Source organism: Lipophrys pholis, assembly GCF_963383615.2.
Source record: "Lipophrys pholis genome assembly, chromosome: 3".
Taxonomy (NCBI): domain Eukaryota; kingdom Metazoa; phylum Chordata; class Actinopteri; order Blenniiformes; family Blenniidae; genus Lipophrys; species Lipophrys pholis.
Window position 1 is genome coordinate 36,295,300 of NC_137627.1, and position 26,681 is coordinate 36,321,980.

The window sequence follows — 26,681 nt, forward strand, 5'->3', positions numbered from 1 at the left end:
AAGTGTTCCCAGATGATGGTTTAAAAAAAGTATTCCCAGGCGATGGTTTTAGAAAAGTGTTCCCAGACGATTGTTTAGGAAAAGTGTTCCCAGGCGATGGTTTTAGAAAAGTGTTCCCAGACGATTGTTTAGGAAAAGTGTTCCCAGGCGATGGTTTTAGAAAAGTGTTCCCAGACGATGGTTTAAAAAAAGTGTTCCCAGACGATGGTTTAAGAAAAGTGTTCCCAGACGATGGTTTTAGAAAAGTGTTTCCAGATGATGGTTTAAGAAAAGTGTTCCCAAACGATGTTTTAAGAAAAGTGTTCCCAGACGATGGTTTAAAAAAAGTTTTCCCAGACAAAGGTTTAAGAAAAGTGTTCCCAGATGATGGTTTCAAAAAAGTGTTCCTAAGCGATGGTTTTAGATAAGTGTTCCCAGACGATGGTTTAAGAAAAGTGTTCCCAAACGATGTTTTAAGAAAAGTGTTCCCAGACGATGGTTTAAAAAAAGTTTTCCCAGACAAAGGTTTAAGAAAAGTGTTCCCAGATGATGGTTTAAAAAAAGTGTTGCCATGCGATGGTTTTGGAAAAGTGTTCCCAGACGATGGTTTAAGAAAAGTGTTGCCATGCGATGGTTTTGGAAAAGTGTTCCCAGACGATGGTTTAAGAAAAGTGTTCCCAGACGATGGTTTTAGAAAAGTGTTGCCATGCGATGGTTTTGGAAAAGTGTTCCCAGACGATGGTTTAAGAAAAGTGTTCCCAGACGATGGTTTTAGAAAAGTGTTCCCAGACAAAGGTTTAAGAAAAGTGTTCCCAGACAATGGTTTAGGAAAAGTTTTCCCAGACGATGGTTTTAGAAAAGTGTTGCCATGCGATGGTTTTGGAAAAGTGTTCCCAGACGATGGTTTAAGAAAAGTGTTCCCAGCCTATGGTTTTAGAAAAGTGTTCCCAGACAAAGGTTTAAGAAAAGTGTTCCCAGATGATGGTTTCAAAAAAGTGTTCCTAAGCGATGGTTTTAGATAAGTGTTCCCAAACGATGGTTCAAGAAAAGTGTTCCCAGACGATGGTTTTAGAAAAGTGTTCCCAGACAATGGTTTAGGAAAAGTGTTCCCAGATGATGGTTTTAAAAAAGTGTTTCCAGACGATGGTTTAAGAAAAGTGTTCCAAGGCGATGGTTTTAGAAAAGTGTTCCCAAACGATGGTTTAAGGAAAGTGTTCCCAGACGATGGTTTAGGAAAAGTGTTCCCAGGCGATGGTTTTAGAAAAGTGTTCCCAGACGATTGTTTAGGAAAAGTGTTCCCAGGCAATGGTTTTAGAACTTGTTCCCAGGCGATGGTTTTAGAAAAGTGTTCCCAGACGATTGTTTAGGAAAAGTGTTCCCAGGCGATGGTTTTAGAAAAGTGTTCCCAGACGATGGTTTAAAAAAAGTGTTCCCAGACGATGGTTTTAGAAAAGTGTTCCCAGACAAAGGTTTAAGAAAAGTGTTTCCAGATGATGGTTTCAAAAAAGTGTTCCTAAGCGATGGTTTTAGATAAGTGTTCCCAGATGATGGTTTAAGAAAAGTGTTCCCAGACGATGGTTTTAGAAAAGTGTTCCCAGACAAAGGTTTAAGAAAAGTGTTTCCAGATGATGGTTTCAAAAAAGTGTTCCTAAGCGATGGTTTTAGATAAGTGTTCCCAGATGATGGTTTAAAAAAAGTGTTCCCAGACGATGGTTTAAGAAAAGTGTTCCCAGACGATGGTTTTAGAAAAGTGTTCCCAGACAAAGGTTTAAGAAAAGTGTTTCCAGATGATGGTTTCAAAAAAGTGTTCCTAAGCGATGGTTTTAGATAAGTGTTCCCAGATGATGGTTTAAGAAAAGTGTTCCCAGACGATGGTTTTAGAAAAGTGTTCCCAGACAAAGGTTTAAGAAAAGTGTTTCCAGATGATGGTTTCAAAAAAGTGTTCCTAAGCGATGGTTTTAGATAAGTGTTCCCAGATGATGGTTTAAGAAAAGTGTTCCCAGACGATGGTTTTAAAAAAGTGTTGCAATGCGGTGGTTTTGGAAAAGTGTTCCCAGACGATGGTTTAAGAAAAGTGTTCCCAGGCGATGGTTTTAGAAAAGTGTTCCCAGACGATGGTTTAGGAAAAGTGTTCCCAGGCGATGGTTCTAGAAAAGTGTTCCCAGACGATGATTTCAGAAAAGTGTTCCCAAACGATGGTTTAAGAAAAGTGTTCCCTGACGATGATTTCAGAAAAGTGTTCCCAGACGATGGTTTAGGAAAAGTGTTCCCAGGCGATGGTTTAAGAAAAGTGTTCCCAGGCGATGGTTTCAGAAAAGTGTTCCCAAACGATGGTTTAAGAAAAGTGTTCCCAGACGAAGGTTTAAGAAAAGTGTTCCCAAACGATGGTTTAAGAAAAGTGTTGCAATGCAATGGTTTAAAAAAAGTGTTCCTAGATGATGGTTTAATAAAAGTGTTGCAATGCAATGGTTTAAAAAAAAGTGTTCCCAGACGATGGTTTAAGAAAAGTGTTCCCAGCCGATGGTTTTAGAAAAGTGTTCCCAGACAAAGGTTTAGGAAAAGTGTTCCCAGGCGATGGTTTTAGAAAAGTGTTCTCAGACGATGGTTTAAGAAAAGTGTTCCCAGACGATGGTTTTAGAAAAGTGTTCCCAGACAAAGTTTAAGAAAAGTGTTCCCAGCCGATGGTTTTAGAAAAGTGTTCCCAGACAAAGGTTTAGGAAAAGTGTTCCCAGGCGATGGTTTTAGAAAAGTGTTCCCAGACAATGGTTTAGGAAAAGTGTTCCCAGACGATGGTTTAAAAAAAGTGTTTCCAGACAAAGGTTTAAGAAAAGTGTTCCCAGACGATGGTTTAAAAAAAGTGTTTCCAGACAAAGGTTTAAGAAAAGTGTTCCCAGACGATGGTTTAAAAAAAGCGTTTCCAGACAAAGGTTTAAGAAAAGTGTTCCCAGACGATGGTTTAAAAAAAGTGTTCCTAAGCGATGGTTTTAGATAAGTGTTCCCAGACAATGGTTTAAGAAAAGTGTTCCCAGGCGAAGGTTTAAGAAAAGTGTTCCCAAACGATGGTTTAAAAAAAGTGTTCCTAAGCGATGGTTTTAGATAAGTGTTCCTAGATGATGGTTTAAAAAAAGTGTTCCCAGCAATGGTTTAAGAGAAGTGTTGAACATGGAAAGCAGCCAGCTAATCCAACTGGTGAAAGTCTCCGTAATGGAGGCCACAGTCCGCCCACCTGCTCCACCAGATCATGGTGCTTCACTTCATGTGGATCATGTAGAGAACAGTGGTGCAGTAACGTTCCACACACAAAGGCTTTCCGACACGGAGAACTCCAGTCTGGATGATACCATGCCTCTCTAGGAGGAGCCGGCGTTTGAACCATTTCTGCCTCCAGCAGTGGAACCATTGCAGGAACATGATGTCAGGTTCTATTAGGTTTGAAGTTAGTTAATTCATCTAGTTTAGTTTGGTTTACTAGTTGTGGTGGGCAACCAGCAGTGAAGAGGGTTTTGTGTGTGGTGTCGTCCTGCCATGGTTTGAATTGGGTGATGTCATAATTAAAAGCTTATATCGTTCCCATAAGTCATTAAAGAGTTTCCACATTTGCTTAGATTACTTTGTTTGAGATGGGATTTAGTACTCTGACCAGATTACCTGCCGTATCCCACCGCACACTGAGCATGGAAGTAAACATCCATTAATATCAGTGAGCGCTGACGGTTCACAGCTCGAGGGACCAAAAGACTGCGGTGCCCCCAGCCTCACCCTGTCTCACCCTGCCTCACCCGGCCTCACCCTGTCTCACCTGGCCTCCCCCAGCCTCACCCAGCCTCACCCAGCCTCTGCCTCCAGCGGCCCCTGTCTCACCCTGTCTCACCCAGCCTCACCCAGCCTCTGCCTCCAGCTGCCCCGTCTCACCCTGTCTCACCCTGCCTCACCCAGCCTCACCCAGCCTCACCCAGCCTCACCCAGCCTCTGACTCCAGCTGCCCCCTGTCTCACCCTGCCTCCCCCAGCCTCACCCAGCCTCACCCAGCCTCACCCAGCCTCTGCCTCCAGCGGCCCCTGTCTCACCCTGTCTCACCCAGCCTCACCCAGCCTCTGCCTCCAGCTGCCCCCTGTCTCACCCTGTCTCACCCTGCCTCACCCAGCCTCACCCAGCCTCACCCAGCCTCACCCAGCCTCTGACTCCAGCTGCCCCCTGTCTCACCCTGCCTCACCCAGCCTCACCCAGCCTCACTCGGCCTCACCCAGCCTCTGCCTCCAGCGGCTCCCAGCCTCACCCGGCCTCACCCAGCCTCACCCGGCCTCACCCAGCCTCTGCCTCCAGCGGCCCCCGGGTACATTGAGTTTGAGACCCCTGCTCTAGATAGAGCTGCTCAGGCTGGTTTCATCTAATCACAGTTGGAAAGTATTTGGATCAGTGTGATAACTGCAAATAATATATGGAGCACAAGAAGGGTATTGTATGTTGTCGCCCCCCCCCCCCCCCCCCCCCCTAAACTAATCTGATACTAATCCAAGCCAATTTTGTATTTATTTTTTTAGTGTTCAAGCAGCATCAATAAGTGTTCAGGAGCTTTTTGTTTGCAGTTTTTGCATTTCCCTGTCAACCTCAGGCTCTTCAGGATCCAATCATCGTTTAACTGTTTGGATAAAGAAATGTGTTCATGCATGTGTGGGTTTTACATTTAACACAACCAGCCTGACGAAGCTTGATTCTGTTCCTGGAACAATCCAGAAAAGAAAACGCTCAACAATTTGGAGCGGTGCGTGTGACAGGGAGGCTTCACTTTCAAACTTCTAGATCCAGTTCAGCATTAATCAGCTCATCTGTTTCAAACACATCATCTGTTAATGTCAGATTATAATCTGACATGAGCTCCACACAGACATGGAACACATGAACCTTCTCCAGATGCAAACATTGTCTTCCCCCGTCCAGGTGAGGGACGGCGTGCAGTACGGAGGGACGGCCAGGAGGTCGTCCTGAGTTGTGGACTTGACGGACTCTGGTTGTTCCAAGTCAAAATAACCTCATCGAGTTCGTCCTCTGAGAAAATAACAGTTTGGAGGTAAAGGACACTGGGACAAGCTGCAGTGGGACTACCTGCTGAACTTCAAATACACCTCCTCCCGTCTCCCTCCCGTCTCCTCCCTTCTCCTCCCTTCTCCCTCCCGTCTCCTCCCGTCTCCTCCCCGTCTCCCTCCCGTCTCCTCCCTTCTCCTCCCTTCTCCCTCCCGTCTCCTCCCGTCTCCTCCCCGTCTCCTCCCGTCTCCTCCCTTCTCCCTCCCGTCTCCTCCCGTCTCCTCCTTTCTCCCTCCCGTCTCCTCCCTTCTCCCTCCCGTCTCCTCCCTTCTCCTCCCGTCTCCTCCCTTCTCCCTCCCGTCTCCTCCCGTCTCCCTCCCGTCTCCTCCCTTCTCCTCCCCGTCTCCCTCCCATCTCCTCCCGTCTCCTCCCCGTCTCCTCCCGTCTCCTCCCGTCTCCCTCCCGTCTCCTCCCTTCTCCCTCCCGTTTCCCTCCCATCTCCTCCCGTCTCCTCCCCGTCTCCCTCCCGTCTCCTCCCGTTCCCCTCCCGTCTCCTCCCTTCTCCTCCCCGTCTCCTCCCGTCTCCTCCCGTCTCCTCCCGTCTCCCTCCCGTCTCCTCCCTGTCTCCCTCCCATCTCCTCCCGTCTCCCTCCCGTCTCCTCCCTTCTCCCTCCCTTCTCCTCCCCGTCTCCTCCCGTCTCCCTCCCGTCTCCCTCCCGTCTCCTCCCTTCTCCTCCCGTCTCCCTCCCGTCTCCTCCTGTCTCCCTCCCGTCTCCCTCCCGTCTCCTCCCTTCTCCCTCCCGTCTCCTCCCGTCTCCCTCCCGTCTCCTCCCGTCTCCCTCCCGTCTCCCTCCCTTCTCCTCCCCGTCTCCCTCCCGTCTCCTCCCTTCTCCCTCCCTTCTCCTCCCCGTCTCCTCCCGTCTCCTCCCGTCTCCTCCCTTCTCCCTCCCGTCTCCCTCCCGTCTCCCTCCCGTCTCCTCCCGTCTCCCTCCCGTCTCCCTCCCGTCTCCTCCCTTCTCCTCCCGTCTCCCTCCCGTCTCCTCCCGTTTCCCTCCCGTCTCCTCCCTTCTCCCTCCCTTCTCCCTCCCGTCTCCTCCCTTCTCCCTCCCGTCTCCTCCCGTTTCCCTCCCGTCTCCTCCCTTCTCCCTCCCTTCTCCCTCCCGTCTCCTCCCTTCTCCCTCCCGTCTCCTCCCCGTCTCCTCCCTTCTCCTCCCCGTCTCCCTCCCGTCTCCTCCCTTCTCCTCCCCGTCTCCCTCCCTTCTCCTCCCCGTCTCCCTCCCGTCTCCTCCCTTCTCCTCCCCGTCTCCCTCCCTTCTCCTCCCCGTCTCCCTCCCGTCTCCTCCCTTCTCCTCCCCGTCTCCCTCCCGTCTCCTCCCTTCTCCTCCCCGTCTCCCTCCCTTCTCCTCCCCGTCTCCCTCCCGTCTCCTCCCGTCTCCTCCCGTCTCCTCCCGTCTCCTCCCGTCTCCTCCCGTCTCCTCCCTTCTCCCTCCCGTCTCCTCCCCGAATGACAAACCATGTCTCATTGTAATGACTTTAGGAAGATGAACAATGAGTGATGATGTCATTTTCACCTGCCGTTGTAGTAATGGCCACTGTTTTTGCTGCGTATTTGCGTCACTCTTACTTCCCACATCAGTGGTCTACAGGGGATTGTACTACATCACTGTTCAGAAATATTAGGGTTTGGATCATTTGGGGGAATTCTTTGTATCGGCAGGCAGGACCATGTCAGGACTTCACACCCAAAGACAGACAAGATGTGAAACTTTTCTCCAAAAATGCAAAAATCACATTTTCCTAACGTCCACAGTGCCCAGTGGGACGCTCCTGAGAAGAACAGCACTAGAAACAACCTACAGGAACCTGGGGGTTGGATGTAACATCCATCCATCCATCCATCCATCCATCCATCCATCCATCCATCCATCTCCTCCCTCTTCTCCGTTTCCGGGTGGTGGTGGTGTCAGTCTGAGCACCGTCACCCAGATCACATTGCACCATTAAGAACCTTCCTGCAGGTGGAGAGCCCACAGGAAGGTGGAGAGCCCACAGGAAGGTGGAGAGCCCACAGGAAGGTGGAGAGCCCACAGGAAGCTGGAGAGCCCACAGGAAGCTGGAGAGCCCACAGGAAGGTGGAGAGCCCACAGGAAGGTGGTGGAGAGCCCATAGGAAGGTGGTGGAGAGCCCATAGGAAGCTGGAGAGCCCACAGGAAGGTGGTGGAGAGCCCATAGGAAGCTGGAGAGCCCATAGGAAGCTGGAGAGCCCACAGGAAGGTGGAGAGCCCACAGGAAGGTGGAGAGCCCACAGGAAGGTGGTGGAGAGCCCATAGGAAGCTGCAGAGCCCACAGGAAGCTGGAGAGCCCACAGGAAGGTGGAGAGCCCACAGGAAGGTGGTGGAGAGCCCACAGGAAGGTGGAGAGCCCACAGGAAGGTGGAGAGCCCACAGGAAGGTGGTGGAGAGCCCACAGGAAGGTGGTGGAGAGCCCACAGGAAGGTGGTGGAGAGCCCACAGGAAGCTGGATGTAACAGCCAATCTAGATCCTTCAGTTTATTCCATAGGACAACACTAAAATGATGCTTTTATTCAGAAGAGCTACTCTGAATACCACAACGTGCATCACTGTTGTTTTCCTTCCAAACATAGTTTGGAATCATTTCAATTTCTATTTGCAAAGAATTCAGGTTGTAACTTTCTACAACCTCGTCTGTCTCTGAGTCATTGAAGGAAGCAACTTACACAATGCGGAGGTTTCTGGAAGGTTCCTCAGGAAGGTTCCTCAGGAAGGTTCCTCAGGAAGGTTCCTCAGGAAGGTTCCTCAGTAATGTTCCTCTGGAAGGTTTCTCTGGAAGGTTCCTCAGGAAGGTTCCTCAGGAAGGTTCCTCTGGAAGGTTCCTCTGGAAGGTTCCTCAGTAATGTTCCTCTGGAAGGTTTCTCTGGAAGGTTCCTCTGGAAGGTTCCTCAGTAATGTTTCTCTGGAAGGTTCCTCTGGAAGGTTCCTCAGTAATGTTCCTCTGGAAGGTTTCTCTGGAAGGTTCCTCTGGAAGGTTTCAGCAGCTGGACAGACGGGCAGAGGTTCTTCCTCCTCCTCTGCTGTGACAGATCTTCCTCCCAGCTGGAGTCCTCTTCCTCTGATTCTCCGGAGCGAGGCGGCGATCACAGCTTCCCGATGCAGACCTCCACTCCACGGCGCCCCCTAGCGTCAGGAGGCTCCAGCAGGACAGACGCTTCCAGGAGTCGTCATGTTTTCACCGTTTGGTTTATCTGGAACTTTAAACTTTAACCACAGAGCAATTTAACCTTCGGCCACTTTCACTCCTAGATTTTGCCAGGAGTCTTATTCTTTTTTCCATTTCTATATCTAGTTAAGTTAAGGTTAGTTCCCTTTTTCTGTAACTCGTCTCTGTTCTCCTCTGTGTGCTGCTCCTCTTCTATTAAGCTGCTGGAACTTACATTTCCCTGACGGAGTCGTCCTGAGGGAGGAATAAAGCAAAGTCTAAGTCTAAAGAGAAAAAAGAAAATTAAACTAAGCTTTGGTGAAATTGTCCTGAAAGTACTTTTTCACGTCTTTGTTGTTTTTTGTGTTTGGGTGGTTTTCAGGAGCAGAGCTCCAGCTTCCTGTTTGCTGTGCTCAACCGAGGATTCCAGCTCTGCTCTCCACTTCACTCACTGCTTTCCCCTATGGCCGTATTCACTCTGGCCACCAGAGGGAGACATCGGACCAGCGTTCTGGCTCTCAGGGGACCAAACGTCCTAATGTCTAATGTCCAGACGTCCAAGGCCTGATGTCCTTGTGCCCTCATGTCCTAATGTCCTTGAGTCCTAAATGCCTTGTGTCCTAATGTCCCCATGTCCTTGAGTCCTAATGGCCTTGTGTCGTAATGTCCTCATGTCATTGTGTCCTAATGTCCCCATGGCCTTGAGTCCTAATGGCCTTGTGTCGTAATGTCCTTGTGTCCTAATGCCCTCAGGTCCTTGTGTCCTAATGCCCTGATGTCCTTGTGTCCTAATGTCCCCATGTCCTTGTGTCCTAATGGCCTTGTGTCGTAATGCCATCATGTCCTTGTGTCCTAATGCCCTCATGTCCTAATGTCCCCATGTCCTTGAGTCCTAATGGCCTTGTGTCGTAATGTAATTGTGTCCTAATGCCCTCATGTCCTTGTGTCCTAATGTCCCCATGTCCTTGTGTCCCCATGTCCTTGTGTCGTAATGTCCTTGTGTCCTAATGCCCTCATGTCATTGTGTCCTAATGTCCCCATGGCCTTGAGTCCTAATGGCCTTGTGTCGTAATGTCCTTGTGTCCTAATGCCCTCAGGTCCTTGTGTCCTAATGCCCTCATGTCCTTGTGTTCTAATGCCCTCATGTCCTTGTGTCCTAATGCCCCCATGTCCTTGTGTGCTAATGGCCTTGTGTCCTAATGTCCTTGTGTCCTAATGTCCTCATGTCCTTGTGTGCTAATGGCCTTGTGTCCTAATGTCCTTGTGTCCTAATGTCCTTGTGTTCTAATGTCCTCAGGTCCTTGTGTCCTAATGCCCCCATGTCCTTGTGTGCTAATGGCCTTGTGTCCTTGTGTTCTAATGTCCTCAGGTCCTTGTGTCCTAATGCCCCCATGTCCTTGTGTGCTAATGGCCTTGTGTCCTAATGTCCTTGTGTTCTAATGTCCTCATGTCCTTGTGTTCTAATGTCCTCAGGTCCTTGTGTTCTAATGTCCTCATGTCCTTGTGTTCTAATGTCCTCAGGTCCTTGTGTTCTAATGTCCTCAGGTCCTTGGGCAGTTCAAGATTAATTTGTGGCTCAACATTTTAATGAGGTTGATTTTAATGTAATTGTGTCTGAATGAATGAATGAATTTTCACTCGGGATCTTAGAGCAACGATTTTAGTGAAAATGTTAAACTTCCGTTTCCATGACAATGAAGCTCGGCACTGAAAGTGAACTTTTTGAAAACGACGGCAGAAACGCTGCTGCTGCTCATGAGCACCGCAGTCGCAGTACGAGTTCATGTTTCATGGTTTCATCACAAAAACCAACAACAGCACCAACTTGTGGCTCAACATGAAAACTACATTGGTTTCACTGTTTCTGCCGTTTCCGTGGAAACAGACGTTTTCAAAATGTTGCCGTGTGGTTGTGAAACTACGATGAAAACCCAAAACCGTTGTGTCTTCACTTGAATCGTCCATCCATCCATCCTCCCTCCCTCCCTCCCTCCATCCATCCCTCCTCCATCCATCCCTCCTCCCTCCATCCATCCCTCCCTCCCTCCCCCCCTCCATCCCTCCCTCCTCCATCCATCCCTCCTCCCTCCCTCCCTCCCTCCATCCATCCCACCTCCCTCCATCCCTCCCTCCCTCCCTCCCTCCCTCCATCCATCCCTCCTCCCTCCCTCCCTCCATCCATCCCTCCTCCCTCCCTCCATCCCTCCTCCCTCCCTCCCTCCCTCCCTCCCTCCATCCCTCCTCCCTCCCTCCCTCCCTCCATCCATCCCTCCTCCATCCCTCCCTCCATCCCTCCTCCCTCCCTCCCTCCCTCCCTCCCTCCATCCATCCCTCCTCCCTCCCTCCATCCATCCCTCCTCCCTCCCTCCCTCCCTCCATCCCTCCTCCCTCCCTCCATCCATCCCTCCTCCCTCCCTCCCTCCATCCATCCCTCCTCCCTCCCTCCCTCCCTCCATCCATCCCTCCATCCATCCCTCCATCCCTCCTCCCTCCCTCCCTCCCTCCATCCATCCCTCCTCCCTCCCTCCCTCCCTCCATCCCTCCTCCCTCCCTCCCTCCCTCCATCTCCCTCCCTCCCTCCATGTGTAAAAGACAACAGGATGTAATTCAGACTGATGCTCTCTCCTCATGGTTCCACTTTTAGCTTCTCGCCCCGCCAAGTCTTTCCTGCTGTATCTGTTCCTGTCAAACCTGCAGCTCCAGGACTTTCTGACTGCGACCAGGGTTCATCTGAGCTGTTGCCCTGTATCGTCCTGTACCGTCCTGTATCGTCCTGTATTGTCCTGTACCGTCCTGTATCATCTTGTATTGTCCTGTATCATCCTGTACCATCTTGTACTGCCCTGTATCGTCCTGTATCGCCCTGTACCGTCCTGTATCATCCTGTACCATCTTGTACTGGCCTGTATCGTCCTGTATCGCCCTGTACCGTCCTGTATCATCCTGTATCGTCCTGTATTGTCCTGTATCGTCCTGTATCATCCTGTATCATCCTGTATTGTCCTGTATCATCCTGTATCGTCCTGTATCGTCCTGTATCATCTTGTATTGTCCTGTATCATCCTGTATCATCCTGTATTGTCCTGTATCATCCTGTATCGTCATGTAATGTCCTGTATTGTCCTGTATCATCCTGTATCGTCCTGTATCATCTTGTAATGCCCTGTATCATCCTGTATTGTCCTGTATCGTCCTGTATCATCTTGTATCGTCCTGTATTGTCCTGTATCGTCCTGTATCATCCTGTATCATCCTGTATTGTCCTGTATCATCCTGTATCGTCCTGTATCGTCCTGTATCATCTTGTATTGTCCTGTATCATCCTGTATCGTCTTGTAATGCCCTGTATCATCCTGTATTGTCCTGTATCGTCCTGTATCATCTTGTATCGTCCTGTATTGTCCTGTATCGTCCTGTATCATCCTGTATCATCCTGTATTGTCCTGTATCATCCTGTATCGTCCTGTATCGTCCTGTATCATCTTGTATTGTCCTGTATCATCCTGTATCGTCTTGTAATGCCCTGTATCATCCTGTATTGTCCTGTATCATCCTGTATCATCTTGTATCGTCCTGTATCATCCTGTATCGTCCTGTATCGTCCTGTATCGTCTGATCAACAAGCCATAAACTCTCAGAAACTTGTTCCGTTGTAACTGTAGTTCTGTCCTGACCTTTGACCTTTGGACCACGTTGACGCCGAACCTGAATGTCTCAGTGACCACGACGTCAATATTGAGCCATGGAGGCAGCGTGAAGCCACAGGGAGGAGTGGAGGAGTGGAGGGGTGGAGGAGTGGAGGAGTGGAGGAGTGGAGGAATGGAGGGGAGGAGGAGTGAAGGAGTGGAGGAGTGGAGGGGTTGAAGAGTGGAAGAGTGGAGGAGTGCAGGAGTGGAGGAGTGGAGGAGTGGAGAAGTGGAGGGGTGGAGGGGTTGAAGAGTGGAAGAGTGGAGGAGTGGAGGGGTGGAGGAATGGAGGGGAGGCGGAGTGGAGGACTGGAGGGGTGGAGGAATGGAGGGGAGGAGGAGTGAAGGAGTGGAGGAGTGGAGGAGTGGAGAAGTGGAGGGGTGGAGGGGGTTGAAGAGTGGAAGAGTGGAGGAGTGGAGGGTGGAGGGGTTGACGAGTGGAAGAGTGGAGGAGTGGAGGGGTGGAGGAATGGAGGGGAGGCGGAGTGGAGGAGTGGAGGGGTGGAGGAATGGAGGGGAGGAGGAGTGAAGGAGTGGAGGAGTGGAGGGGTTGAAGAGTGGAAGAGTGGAAAAGTGGAGGGGTGGAGGAGTGGAGGAGTGGAGGAGAGGAGGAGTGGAGGGGTGGAGGAGTGGAGAGGTGGAGGAATGGAGGGGTGGAGGAGTGAAGGAGAGGAGGGATGGAGGAGTGGAGGGGTGGAGGAATGGAGTGGATTAGGAGTGAAGCAGAGTAGGGTGGAGGGGTGGAGGGTTGGAGGAGTGGAGGAGTGGAGGGGTGGAGGGGTTGAAGAGTGGAGGAGTGGAGGAGTGGAGGAGTGAAGGAGAAGTGGGGTGGAGGAGTGGAGGGTGGAGGAGTGGAGGGGTGGAGGAATGGAGGGGTGGAGGAATGGAGGGCAGGAGGGGTGGAGGGTTGGAGGGGTGGAGGAGTGAAGGAGTGGAGAGGTGGAGGAGTGGAGGGGTGGAGGAGTGGAGGAGTGGAGGAGTGGAGGAGTGGAGGAGTGAAGGAGAGGTAGGGTGGAGGGGTGGAGGGTTGGAGGCGTGGAGGAGTGCAGGAGTGGAGTGGAGGGGTTGAAGAGTGGAAGAGTGGAGGGGTGGAGGAGTGGAGGGGTGGAGGAGTGAAGGAGTGGAGGAGTGGAGGAGAGGTAGGGTGGAGGGGTGGAGGGTTGGAGGCGTGGAGGAGTGCAGGAGTGGAGTGGAGGAGTGGAGGGGTTGAGGAGTGGAGGAGTTCAGGAGTGGAGAAGTGGAGGGGTTGAAGAGTGGAAGATTGGAAGAGTGGAGGAGGCGCGGCCCTGGACAGGAAGAGGAGGTGCAGCTCAGGCTATAAGAGCTGACCTCAGAGCTCCTCCTTCAACCACAGCTGGAGGAAACATCTGACTGAACGGTGAGTCGGACTTAATCTACTGAACACAGAGAGGAGGAGGAGGAGGAGGAGGAGGAGGAGGAGGACGAGGAGGAGGAGGAGGAGGAGGAGGAGGACGAGGAGGAGGAGGACGAGGAGGAGGAGGAAGAAGATCTGAATGAGGCATTATGAAGATAAACAGAACAGAAACATTTGAATATTGCTTGAACTTAATCTTAACCTCTGATCAATGAACCGTCTTCCTGTGACATCAAACCCTTTCCTTGTTGAAGAAGAAAATCTTTTCAGTCAGAAGACGAACAGGAAGATGAACCATCTGCTTCTTCTAAATTATAGAGCATATTCCTCCTCTAACATCAGATTATAGTGCGTCTTCCCCCTCTAACATCCAGATTATAGAGCATCTTCCTCCTCTAACATCCAGATTATAGAGCATCTTCCTCCTCTAACATCCAGATTATAGTGCATCTTCCTCCTCTAACATCCAGATTATAGAGCATCGTCCTCCTCTAACATCCAGATTATAGAGCGTCTCCCCACTCTAACATCCAGATTATAGAGTGTCTTCCTCCTCTAACATCCAGATTATAGTGCATCTTCTTCCTCTAACATCCAGATTATAGAGCATCTTCCTCCTCGAACATCCAGATTATAGAGCATCTTCCTCCTCTCACATTCGGATTATAGAGCATCTTCCTCCTCTAACATCCAGATTATAGAGCATCTCCCTCCTCTAACATCCAGATTATAGAGCGTCTTCCTCCTCTAACATCAGATTATAGAGCATCTCATGCCTCTAACATCAGATTATAGAGCATCGTCCACCACTAACATCAGATTATAGAGCACCTTCCTCCTCTAACATCTAGATTATAGAACATCTTCCCCTCTAACATCCAGATTATAGAGTTTCTTCCTCCCAACTTCCAGATTATTGCAGATTAAATCATCTGGATCTCTGCAGTCACATACAGCGGAGTGTCATCAGCATAGAGCAGTTCCAGGTTCTGCCTGCAGGAGATAATTAATCTTCATAGGAATAGGAATGCAAAGTGATACTCTATTTATAAAGTAATCAAACTACTGATTGATACTCGTGGAAAGCAATAATCTAGTAATCCCTGCTGCGTTGGTTCCTCTGAACGCTCCACTTCCTGTGTTGCTCGGTGACCACCGAAAGCAGAAGTGTGACGGGGTGAGTGAGTCAGCCGGTGGCAGAGAGCGAGGAACCGTCCTGACGAGGCTCAAACCTTCAACCTGCTGCTGCCGCAGCGCCACTGAGCCCGGCGGCCGCCGGACAGACGCCCGCTGTCATGTGACTCGCCGGAGTCGACAAAACTTTCAGACTGAAACAGACACTTCTGTCACTTTTCACCAAATCAGAATCAGCCGGAGCCACAAAACAGGATTCAGCAGGAAACGCAGCCCTGAAGGTTCCTATGGTTCTGCTGCTGCTCACCAGGTTTTCTACCTCATTTTAATGTTTCAACTTCTTTTTCAGAATCTTTCAGAACCTTCTTGGCTTTTTTTACCGTCGCCAATGAAAGTCATGTTCCTATTTCCTCTGTGTTTGTTTATTTAGTAGAGACGTCCTGATCAGATCGGTAGATATCAGATCGGTAGATATCAGATCGGTAGATATCAGATCGGTAGATATCAGATCGGTAGATATCAGATCGGGCCGATATTAGTGATTTGTGACTGATCAGGAATCAGTAAATCCAGCCGATCACCCCGCCGAGGTAAAAAAAAAAAAACTTTTTCCTGTCAGCTGCCGTAAAGCGAGCCCCGTTAGCGACCTGCCGTAAAACGAGCCCCGTTAGCGACCTGCCGTAAAGCGAGCCCCGTTAGCGACCTGCCGTAAAGCGAGCCTGTTAGCGACCTGCCGTAAAGCGAGCCCAGTTAGCGACCTGCCGTAAAGCGAGCCCCGTTAGCGACCTGCCGTAAAGCGAGCCTGTTAGCGACCTGCCGTAAAGCGAGCCCCGTTAGCGACCTGCCGTAAAGCGAGCCCCGTTAGCGACCTGCCGTAAAGCGAGCCCCGTTAGCGACCTGCCGTAAAGCGAGCCCCGTTAGCGACCTGCCGTAAAGCGAGCCTGTTAGCGACCTGCCGTAAAGCGAGCCCCGTTAGCGACCTGCCGTAAAGCGAGCCCCGTTAGCGACCTGCCGTAAAGCGAGCCCCGTTAGCGACCTGCCGTAAAGCGAGCCCCGTTAGCGACCTGCCGTAAAGCGAGCCTGTTAGCGACCTGCCGTAAAGCAAGCCCTGTTAGCGACCTGCCGTAAAGCGAGCCTGTTAGCGACCTGCCGTAAAGCGAGGTGAGCAGCCTGAAGCCACTGAGAGGATCAACCAGCAGTCTGGAGGGAGTTTAAGGTGGATAACCAAACTAGTCCAGCGGCCAGTTGGACTATTTGCTTCGTGGTTTGTCTTCTCCTGTGTTTTCGTTGTTTGGTGAGTCACAGCGCCCCTACAGGCCTGGCATGTGTACTACATGCCCTGAAGCCTCGTGTTGAGCCGTGTTCATAGTGAGGTGTGACGGAGGTTCTTAGGGAGAAGGCCAGGGAGGACAAACATCGTATTCTGAATAAGTTCTTGAGAGTACTATGTTCAGAGTACTTTAGTCAAACAGGTTTTACCACTTTGAAGTGGAATTAAATGTTTATAATTCACATTGAAATGTAAATGTTTAGTGACATTCAGGTCAAACCTCTCATACTGCTTTAAGGTAAACTGGAATTTAATACACAAAGAAGTTACATTGGAGCCTCAGAGTATTTATGTTTAACATTTATTTATTTATTTATTTTTATTATTGTATTTGCACTTTTTTAGGACTTATTTTCAACCCAACCAGTCAAAGACACTTTGAAGTAGAACTGGGTTCTTCTGATTGGTTTTACTGAATACTGTTTATGTTGTAGTTTTTTATACTTTATATGTTAGTCAAACTGATTCTCTGGGTTTCATTTTTAATTCTTTTTATTTGCCACAAAATGCAGGTGAAGTAGTTTAAGTTAAGATAAATAAGAGAAACAAGACTGCAGAGTGGAACTGTTTGGTTGTTCTGACTGAATAAAGTTTAAATAAGTTCTGAAGTCGTTCTGAGAAGAATTCTGATTCAATAAGTGAGTTTTACAATAATTTCTAGGTAAACAAAGCTTCTGCCAGTAGTACTTTTAGCTTCAGACATCTTAGTTACTCCAAAAATACACTATTGAGTATCTGTGCAATAGCAATGTGAGTATCGGATCGGGAAAGTATCGGTATCGGCCGATACTCAATTCTGAAAAATCAGATCGGTATCGGGGGTAAAAAAGTGTGATCGGGACGTCCCTAATATTTAGTGTCATTTATAGATTTGTATGTATGTATTTTAACAACTTTTCATAAAAAACTACGACCCAAATCACATGAAATCTTCAGGGATGATTTGTCATCATTAAGGTTCAATCCGTTAGATTTTGGGACGTTAACGACTAAACGTTTCTGAATAATTCCCAAGAAACTGTGAAAAACATGTCCCACACAAAGTGGACGAGAGAGGCACCTCGTGGAGGAGATCAAAGGAGATCAACGTCTGTTGCCATGGAGACGCTCCCTGCTCAGTGTTTCACTCAGTGATGTAGCTACCTGACAGGCTAGTTAGCATAGATATGAGCTAACTGCTATCATACTAGCAATGCTAACTTGATTCAGCTAACAAAAGTGGCGTTGGTGAAACTCTGTGCTCTACCGAGTGTAGCTCTAGTTTAAGCAGTTTTGTGTGTTTTCCTCCATTTCTAAACTTTTTGTCTTTTACAAACCCTTGTTGAGTTTTATTTTTTCTCCTCCGTGTTTTTATTGGTAATTTCACAGTCATGAAGAAACGGGCGCCTAAAATAAACAGTGACCTCAGAACCAAGGGAGGAAAGAAACGAAAAGCAGAACGAACGAGAGCTACACTCGAGAGAGCGCATCATTTCGCCAATGCCACATTTGTCACCATGGAAACCAGTAGATTACAAGGTTATCTCCTAACCAGGATGATGACATCACTACATCATGTGACATGTCAGAGGATATGGAATTAAAAACAGAACATTTTAGCCTTGGTTTGACATCAATCAGATTAAAAAAGAAATCAGATGTACTTTATGAGTAACTTTGTGGCTTGAGAAGTTTTTCAGCAGTACTTTTCACTTGTAATCTGGTGACATTCACTTGAGTGAAAAAGTAAAATGTTTCCATCTCTGGATGTTTTTGTTTCTGGAGGAGAAAAGACCCTGAGCGTTTGAAAAGAATTGCTCTTCATTAGCTTAGCTTAGCCTAGCTTAGCCTAGTTAGCTATAAAACAAACACGAACAAGCCAAACGTCCACATGGAGAAATTCAGTCTTTGAATAAATCACTTTTCAACGGACGTCTTTTTGTTTACGGGATCATTTCATTGTTTGAAGTGGGAAGTTCCCAACAGGAAACTTCCCGAGTTCCCAGTTTGTAACCGGACGGTTTGTGGGTTCAAGCCTGTTTGAAGATCTGAAAAAAATAAAATGATAACAGAACCAGGAAGAGGAGACGCTCCACTGTTTGTACAGGAGTGTGTGTGTGTGTGTGTGTGTGTGTGTGTGTGTGTGTGTGTGTGTGTGTGTGTGTGTGTGTGTGTGTGTGTGTGTGTGTGTGTGGAAAGTAAACAGAGCTGCAGGTCTTCAGACAGGAAGAGAAACATCAGATGAGCGGACGGGTTCCAGTTATCAACACAAAACACAACTAAACTCTGTGTGTGTGTGTGTGTGTGTGTGTGTGTGTGTGTGTGTTGTGTTTTCAGGGATGGCTCACCTTAACTCCACCCACCTGCCCAGCAACCAATCAGACTTCAGCAGCGTGTTCACCCAGCAGGTGCTGCCGCCGCTCTACTTCCTGATCTTCCTGGTGGGCGTGGCCCTGAACGGCGTGGCGGCGTGCATCTTCTTCCGCGTGGCGGCGGACTCGGGGCTGGTGGTGTACCTGAAGAACATGGTGGTGGCCGACCTGCTAATGCTGGCCACGTTCCCGTTCCGGGTGGCGGTGCAGCTGGAGCTGGGCGGCTGGCGGCTGCAGGTGGCGCTCTGCCGCTACGTGGCGGTGCTCTTCTACTCCTCCATGTACGTGGGAATCCTCTTCATGGGCTTCATCAGCCTGGAGCGCTACGTCAAGATCGTCCATCACACCTCCTCCTCTGTCTCCTCCTCCTTCTCGCTGCACCTCCTGCAGAGCACCGGCTTCGCCCGGGCGCTGGCGCTCCTCACCTGGGGGCTCCTCCTCCTCGGCGTGTTGCCCAACGCCGTGCTCACGAGCCGGCCGGCCGACGAGCGCAACGCGCGGCAGTGCATGCAGCTGAAGACGGCGCTGGGCGTGCAGTGGCACCGCGCCTCCACTCTCTTCAGCGTGTCGCTGTTCTGGGCCACGCTGCTGGTGCTCCTCTTCTGCTACGCCTCCATCGCCCACCGCGTCTACCAGACGCACCGCCGCGTCCGCCGCGACAGCACCCGCGTCTGCCGCAAGTCCAACCGCAGCATCTTCAGCATCCTGGCCGTCTTCTTCGTCTGCTTCGTGCCGTACCACGTCTGCCGCGTGCCCTACACGCTCAGCCAGATGCCGGCGTCGGGCTTCGGCCGCCACGCCCGCTTCCTGCTCTTCCAGGCCAAGGAGGGAACGCTCTTCCTGTCGGCGCTCAACGTCTGCCTCGACCCCGTCATCTACTTCCTCATGTGCCGCACCTTCCGAGAGTCGCTGCTCCGCAAACTGTCGGGGCGAGAGACGAGGAGGTCGCTGACCACGGCCCAGAGCCTCAGCAACATCTAGGAGGCAAGGAGGCAAGGAGGCAAGGAGGCAAGGAGGCAAGGAGAGAGAGGAGGAGGTCGCTGACCACGGCCCAGAGCCTCAGTAACATCTAAGAGGCAAGGAGGCAAGGAGGCAAGGAGACGAGGGCATTAGGAGACTGGAAGATGGGGACATGAAGAGACGAGGAGATGAAAACATTAGGAGACTAGGACACTAGGAGATGAGGACATTAGGACACTAGGAGATGAGGACATTGTGAGACTAGGAGACAATGACATTGGGAGACTAAGAGAGGACGACATTGGAAGACAAGGAGAAGAGGACAATAGGAGATGAGGAGACAAGGAGAGATGAGGACATTAGGAGAATATGATATTAGGAGAATAGGACATTAGGAGATAAGGGGACAAAGACATTAGGAGACTAAGACATTAGGAGACAATGGGACGAGAACATTAAGAGACAAGGGGACAAGGAGATGAGGCTATTTGGAGAAAATTAGACGAAGACATTAGGAGATGAGGGGAATAGGAAACAAGGGGACAAGAAGGTGAATACATTAGAAGACAATGAGACGAGGACATTAAGAGACAAGGACATTAGGAGACGAGGACAATAGGAGACAATGGGATGGAGAGATTAGGAGATGAGGACATTAGTAGATAAGGCAATGAGGACATTGAGAGACAAGGAGAAGAGGACATTAGGAGACGAGGAGAGGAACAGGCCATCCTCTCAAGAAGAGACTGAAGAAACATGTTGAGTTGTTCTCCATCAGCTGTTGTGACATTTGTTGCCTTGGAAACCAGATGTTGAGTCTGGAGTGTTTGGTGGTGAAGCTGAACGAAGTAGAAAATCAACTGAATTCATGATGTGATTTTATCTGTAAATAAAGATTCTAAACTTTCCAAGACTCTCAGTCTGGATGATGAAAGAGAAATGAGGAAGTGAGAGCGGACCGCAGACAGAACCAGGCGGGACGCCGGAAACAGGAAGTGGGAGTGTGGACGGACCTGGAGGAACCTGGAGAAATCTACAGGGACCTGGAGGGACCTGGAGCATCCTGGAGGGATCTGGAGGGATCTGGAGGGACCTGGAACGTCCTGGAGAAATCTGGAGGGACCTAGAGGGAATCTGGAGGGACTTGGATGGACCTGGAGACCTGGAGAGTCCAGCTGGATCCAAAAACTCTCATTTTCCTTTCAGACTCAACCAAGAACCAAAATGCTTTAGTTTGAAGGAATTCAGTCATTTTACACAAAAACTAAACAACGATAGAATAAAGAAAAATTACAAAATGATAAAATCCTGAAATATTAAATTAATCTGAATTTCATGGATGTAAAATATGAAATTCTATAATTTCATCAAATCATTTAGTTTTATTCAAGATTTTTATAGTTTTTTAAACAGACTTTAGAATCATGGAATTTGACTAAAATCTAAGATTTTTAATGAATTACGTTTTACAAAAATAACAATTTGAGGAAATTCAACTAGATTCATTCCAACATTTTAAAATGTTCAATGATTCTATTACTTTTTTTTTATTCTTTGAATGAATTTGATAATTTTAAGTTAAAATAAAACAAATACAATTCAACAATTTTATTAAAGTCTGTAATTTCATAAAATATTTTTTCATGTTTTTTTCAACAACATTTTAATTTGTGGAATTTTACCAATATATAAAATCCTACAAATTTCATTCATCCTTTTTTATATATATATATATATATATATATATATATATATATATATATATATACATAAAAGGATGAATGAAATTTGTAGGATTTTATATATTGGTAAAATTATATATAGATATATATATCTATATATATCTATATATATATATATATATATATATCTATAAGTTTCGTTCAAAGAAAATGTAAAAGTATACAATTTTATTTATTTTATAAATTTGATAGTTTTCATGAATTGTATATTTTTTGAAAATAAATTCTCTAGTTATTATAAATTGTGTAATTCTAATACATTTTTTAATTCAATAAAATTGTGCATTTGCAAAAGATAAAGTAATTTTGTTAATCTATCAATCTTAATAAATTATATAGTTTTATTCTCAACCAAGTTTTGTCTTTGGAAGGTTTGTCACATGCTAACACTAGCATGCTAACACTAGCATGCTAACCAGAGCATTCACACTGAGTGCGATGCTAACACTAGCACGCTAACCATGTCCGAATTGTCCCTCCTAACTCCTTAACTATCGCCTTTACCTTAACTCCCTGAACGTCACCAGGTTAGTGAAAGGTGTTAGGAGACTTCCTAAAGGAGTTAGGAAAGGTGTTAGGAGGCTTCCTAAAGGAGTTAGGAAAAGTATTAGGAGGCTTACTAAAGGAGTTAGGAAAGGTGTTAGGAGGCTTCCTAAAGGAGTTAGGAAAAGTATTAGGAGGCTTACTAAAGGAGTTAGGAAAGGTGTTAGGAGGCTTCCTAAAGGAGTTAGGAAAAGTATTAGGAGGCTTACTAAAGGAGTTAGGAGGCTTCCTAAAGGAGTTAGTGAAAGGAGTTAGTGAAAGGTGTTAGGAGGCTTCCTAAAGGAGTTAGGAAAGGTGTTGGGAAGTTTCCTAAAGGAGTTAGTGAAAGTAGTTAGGAGGCTTCCAAAAGGACTTAGTGAAAGGTGTCAGGAGGCTTCCTAAAGGAGTTAGTAAAGGAGTTAGGAGGCTTCCTAAAAGAGTTAGTGAAAGGTGTTAGGAGGCTTCCTAAAGGAGTTAAGGAAAGGTGTTAGGAGGCTTACTAAAGGAGTTAGGAAAGGAGTTAGGAGGTTTCCTAAAAGAGTTAGGGAAAGGAGTTAGGAGGCTTCCTAAAGGAGTTAGTGAAAGGTGTTAGGAGGCTTCCTAAAGGAGTTAGTAAATGTGTTAGGAGGCTTCCTAAAGGAGTTAGTGAAAGGTGTTAGGAGGCTTCCTAAAGGAGTTAGTGAAAGGAGTTAGTGAAAGGTGTTAGGAGGCTTCCTAAAGGATTTAGGAAAGGTGTTGGGAAGCTTCCTAAAGGAGTTAGGAAAGGTGTTAGGAGGCTTCCTAAAGGAGTTAGGGAAAGGTGTTAGGAGGCTTCCTAAAGGAGTTAGGAAAGGTGTTAGGAGGCTTCCTAACGGAGTTAGGAAAGGAGTTAGGAGGTTTCCTAAAAGAGTTAGGGAAAGGAGTTAGGAGGCTTCCTAAAGGAGTTAGTGAAAGGAGTTAGTTAAAGGTGTTAGGACGCTTCCTAAAGGAGTTATTGAAAGGTGTTAGGAGGCTTCCGAAAGGAGTTAAGGAAAGGTGTTAGGAGGCTTCCTAAAGGAGTTAAGAAAGGTGTTAGGAGGCTTCCTAAAGGAGTTAGGAAAGGAGTTAGGAGGTTTCCTAAAAGAGTTAGTGAAAGGTGTTAGGCGGCTTCCTAAAGGAGTTAGGAAAGGAGTTAGGAGACTTCCTAAAGGAGTTAGTAAATGTGTTAGGAGGCTTCCTAAAGGAGTTAGTGAAAGGAGTTAGTGAAAGGAGTTAGTGAAAGGTGTTAGGAGGCTTCCTAAAGGAGTTAGTGAAAGGAGTTAGTGAAAGGTGTTAGGAGGCTTCCTAAAAGAGTTAGGGAAAGGAGTTAGGAGGCTTCCTAAAGGAGTTAGTAAATGTGTTAGGAGGCTTCCTAAAGGAGTTAGTGAAAGGAGTTAGTGAAAGGAGTTAGTGAAAGGTGTTAGGAGGCTTCCTAAAGGAGTTAGTGAAAGGAGTTAGTGAAAGGTGTTAGGAGGCTTCCTAAAGGAGTTAGGAAAGGTGTTGGGAAGTTTCCTAAAGGAGTTAGTGAAAGTAGTTAGGAGGCTTCCAAAAGGACTTAGTGAAAGGTGTCAGGAGGCTTCCTAAAGGAGTTAGTAAAGGAGTTAGGAGGCTTCCTAAAAGAGTTAGTGAAAGGTGTTAGGAGGCTTCCTAAAGGAGTTAAGGAAAGGTGTTAGGAGGCTTCCTAAAGGAGTTAGTAAATGTGTTAGGAGGCTTCCTAAAGGAGTTAGTGAAAGGAGTTAGTGAAAGGTGTTAGGAGGCTTCCTAAAGGAGTTAGTGAAAGGAGTTAGTGAAAGGTGTTAGGAGGCTTCCTAAAGGATTTAGGAAAGGTGTTGGGAAGCTTCCTAAAGGAGTTAGGAAAGGTGTTAGGAGGCTTCCTAAAGGAGTTAGGGAAAGGTGTTAGGAGGCTTCCTAAAGGAGTTAGGAAAGGTGTTAGGAGGCTTCCTAAAGGAGTTAGGAAAGGAGTTAGGAGGTTTCCTAAAAGAGTTAGGGAAAGGAGTTAGGAGGCTTCCTAAAGGAGTTAGTGAAAGGAGTTAGTTAAAGGTGTTAGGACGCTTCCTAAAGGAGTTATTGAAAGGTGTTAGGAGGCTTCCTAAAGGAGTTAAGAAAGGTGTTAGGAGGCTTCCTAAAGGAGTTAGGAAAGGAGTTAGGAGGTTTCCTAAAAGAGTTAGGGAAAGGAGTTAGGAGGCTTCCTAAAGGAGTTAGTAAAGGTGTTAGGAGGCTTCCGAAAGGAGTTAAGGAAAGATGTTAGGAGGCTTCCTAAAGGAGTTAAGAAAGGTGTTAGGAGGCTTCCTAAAGGAGTTAGGAAAGGAGTTAGGAGGTTTCCTAAAAGAGTTAGTGAAAGGTGTTAGGAGGCTTCCTAAAGGAGTTAGGAAAGGAGTTAGGAGGTTTCCTAAAAGAGTTAGGGAAAGGAGTTAGGAGGCTTCCTAAAGGAGTTAGTAAATGTGTTAGGAGGCTTCCTAAAGGAGTTAGTGAAAGGAGTTAGTGAAAGGAGTTAGTGAAAGGTGTTAGGAGGCTTCCTAAAGGAGTTAGTGAAAGGAGTTAGTGAAAGGAGTTAGGAGGCTTCCTAAAGGATTTAGGAAAGGTGTTGGGAGGCTTCCTAAAGGAGTTAGGAAAGGTGTTAGGAGGCTTCCTAAAGGAGTTAGGAAAGGTGTTGGGAGGCTTCCTAAAGGAGTTAGGGAAAGGTGTTAGGAGGCTTCCTAAAGGAGTTAGGAAAGGTGTTAGGAGGCTTCCTAAAGGAGTTAGTGAAAGGAGTTAGGAGGCTTCCTAAAGGAGTTAAGGAAAGGTGTTAGGAGGCTTCCTAAAGGAGTTAGTAAAGGTGTTAGGAGGCTTCCTAAAGGAGTTAGTAAAGGAGATCACGGTGGTGAGGCAGCCAGACTTTCACTTAGTGACGTCATAATAAAGCGACGGCGGCTCTAGTTAGTGACGTCTGCCATGGTGGGGAAAGAACTACAAAAATGAACTACAGAAATTTCATCTGGGTTCTAGATGAATTCAAGTGGTTCTAGGCAGATTATTGCTTTGGTAACTTACATGATCTGCTCCTTTTTCAGTCATCCTGAGTTTCCCTGAACGCTCCGATGAGCGGGTTCCTTTAAATGTTGTCGCCGCAAGGAATTGTGGGGGAACATGAGCTGGTCTCCTTTGGTAAAGGAACCATCAGTGGTTCCTAGGCTAAAGGAGGTTCTAATGGAAGCATCAGTGGTTCCTAGGCTAAAGGGGGTTCTAATGGAAGCATCAGTGGTTCCTAGGCTAAAGGAAGTTCTAAAGGAAGCATCAGTGGTTCCTAGGCTAAAGGGGGTTCTAAAGGAAGCATCAGTGGTTCCTAGGCTAAAGGAGGTTCTAAAGGAAGCATCAGTGGTTCCTAGGCTAAAGAGGGTTCTAAAGGAAGCATCAGTGGTTCCTAGGCTAAAGGAAGTTCTAAAGGAAGCATCAGTGGTTCCTAGGCTGAAGGAGGTTCTAAAGGAAGCATCAGTGGTTCCTAGGCTAAAGGACGTTCTAAAGGAAGCAACGAGCCTCCTTTCCTTTGCTCATTGTGAATTCAGACCGTCCTCATCATGGCCGCCACACTAAACCCTTCCGGGGTGAAGGAGACGAGGACAGAGAAGGAGACAGGAGGGACAATTGGACGGACCTACTGAGTGCGATGCTAACACCAGCATGCTAACCACTGCCTTCACATCCTGGACAGGGTTATAAATTCTTTAAACGGAGTAACCACCGTACTTCCTCAGGTCATATAAAAATATAATGATCAAACATCAGAGCAGCTTTTTAAAATCTGCTCTGATGAAGAGAACCTGATGCTTTACGTAGAACCTCTGTGAGCTATGGAGGACTAAATATGCCCCAATTTAATAAAGAAATACACCATCAGGTAATTAATATGTGACATCCATTTATTAAAACTGGAATAAAATATAGAAATGTGTCATTAATTCATTAAAATATCACAAATTTTATGTAAGAAACATGAATTATTTCACTATTTAATTAATTCATTAATTCATGTTGCTTCATGAATTTATTCTGTCAAACTCAGCCACCAGTCAGTGGGCGGAGCCTTACTCCTGATTGGTTCCCTGCACATCCAGTCAGAACAGATGGATCTCAGGTGAAGGATTGCTGCAGAGCGAGTGAACATATTCTGATCCACTGGGTGGCGCTAGAGGTTCAAGTCTGCTCCTGACTCAGTGAAACTCCAGACTCGCCTTGTTTCCACCCGGCAGGTGAAGAACTTTCATTCCTGAACTTGTGCAGGCGAGGTTCCGTTCAGCGTGGTCGGGATCCCAGGGGTCACACACTAACTACAGAGGGGTCCAACCTCGGTCCTCCAGCGCCCCCGTCCTGCAGGTTCAGCTCCTCCCAGTGCAGCACACCTGATCGCAATGAGGGGCTCGTTATTGGGCCTTTTCACCACCTTGGTGATGACATCATCGTTAGATTCAGGTGCGCTGAAGCAGGGAGGAACTAGAACCTGCAGGACAGGAGCCCCCGGCACTTCCTGTAGCAACACACAGTGAACATAGAATAGAATAGAATAGAATAGAATAGAACAGAATAGAATAGAATAGAATAGAATAGAATAGAACAGAATAGAATAGAACAGAACAGAATAGAATAGAATAGAATAGAACAGAATAGAATAGAACAGAATAGAATAGAATAGAATAGAATAGAATAGAATAGAATAGAATGCCTGTTATTGTCCCTTGTACAGGTACAGTGAGATTAAAAACAACTCCAGTGACAGTGCAGCAGTTAAAAAGGGCAGAATATAGTGCAGGAAGGAGGGTGGGGGGTGTAGGGGGTGTAGGGGGTAAGGTGCACGGTCCAGTCCTGTGAACGGTACAGAGGGTATTTACAGGAGTACAGAGTGTATTTACAGGAGTACAGAGTGTATTTACAGGATAATAAGAACTATAAAAATTAGATTGCACATTATGAGGTAGTCTGTAAGTAAAGTGAAGTCAGTGCATACAAGAGTTCCCAGCGGTTCTGGCTCTGGGGAAAAAACTGTTTTTGAATCTGTTTGTTCTAGATCTCATGACCCTGTAGCGCCTTCCTGAGGGCAGCAGGTCAAACAGGTCCGAGCCAGGGTGGAGGCTGTCCTTGATAATAGTCGTAGCTCTGCTGAGGCAGCGGGAGGTGTAGATGTCCATCAGGGAGGGGAGAGAGCAGCCGATGATCCTCTGTGCTGCCTTTACCCCTCTGGAGCCTCTCCCTGTCTGCAGCGCTGCCGCTGCCGTACCATACTGTACTACAGTAAGGCAGCAGGCTCTCCATAGAGGAGCGCTAGAGGGTCAGCAGCAGGTTGGAGTCCAGGTTGGACTTCTGGAGAACTCTCAGGAAGTACAGCCGCTGCTGAG

The 26,681-nt window shown here is 47.6% G+C and overlaps 1 protein-coding gene across 2 annotated transcripts; it reads left to right on the forward strand.

Annotated features, from left to right (window-relative positions):
• The first annotated feature begins 13,250 nt into the window (after positions 1-13,250).
• Positions 13,251-20,332, forward strand: LOC308107699 (P2Y purinoceptor 14). 2 transcript variants are annotated; one of them, XM_080460180.1, is made up of 3 exons: positions 13,251-13,282; positions 14,645-14,723; positions 18,060-19,957. In XM_080460180.1, the coding sequence occupies exon 3, from the start codon at positions 18,062-18,064 to the stop codon at positions 19,073-19,075; it is 1,014 nt and encodes a 337-aa protein (XP_080316306.1). In that variant the 5' UTR covers positions 13,251-13,282; positions 14,645-14,723; positions 18,060-18,061; the 3' UTR covers positions 19,076-19,957. The 2 variants fall into 2 exon arrangements, with proteins under 2 accessions (XP_080316306.1, XP_080316305.1); XM_080460179.1 differs by lacking the exon at positions 14,645-14,723 and having other exon boundaries at positions 18,060-20,332.
• The last annotated feature ends 6,349 nt before the right edge of the window (positions 20,333-26,681 follow it).

Excerpts from the sequence above, each read along its gene's own strand:
- LOC308107699 (XM_080460179.1), top strand. The coding sequence starts at position 18,062 with ATGGCTCACCTTAACTCCACCCACCTGCCCAGCAACCAATCAGACTTC.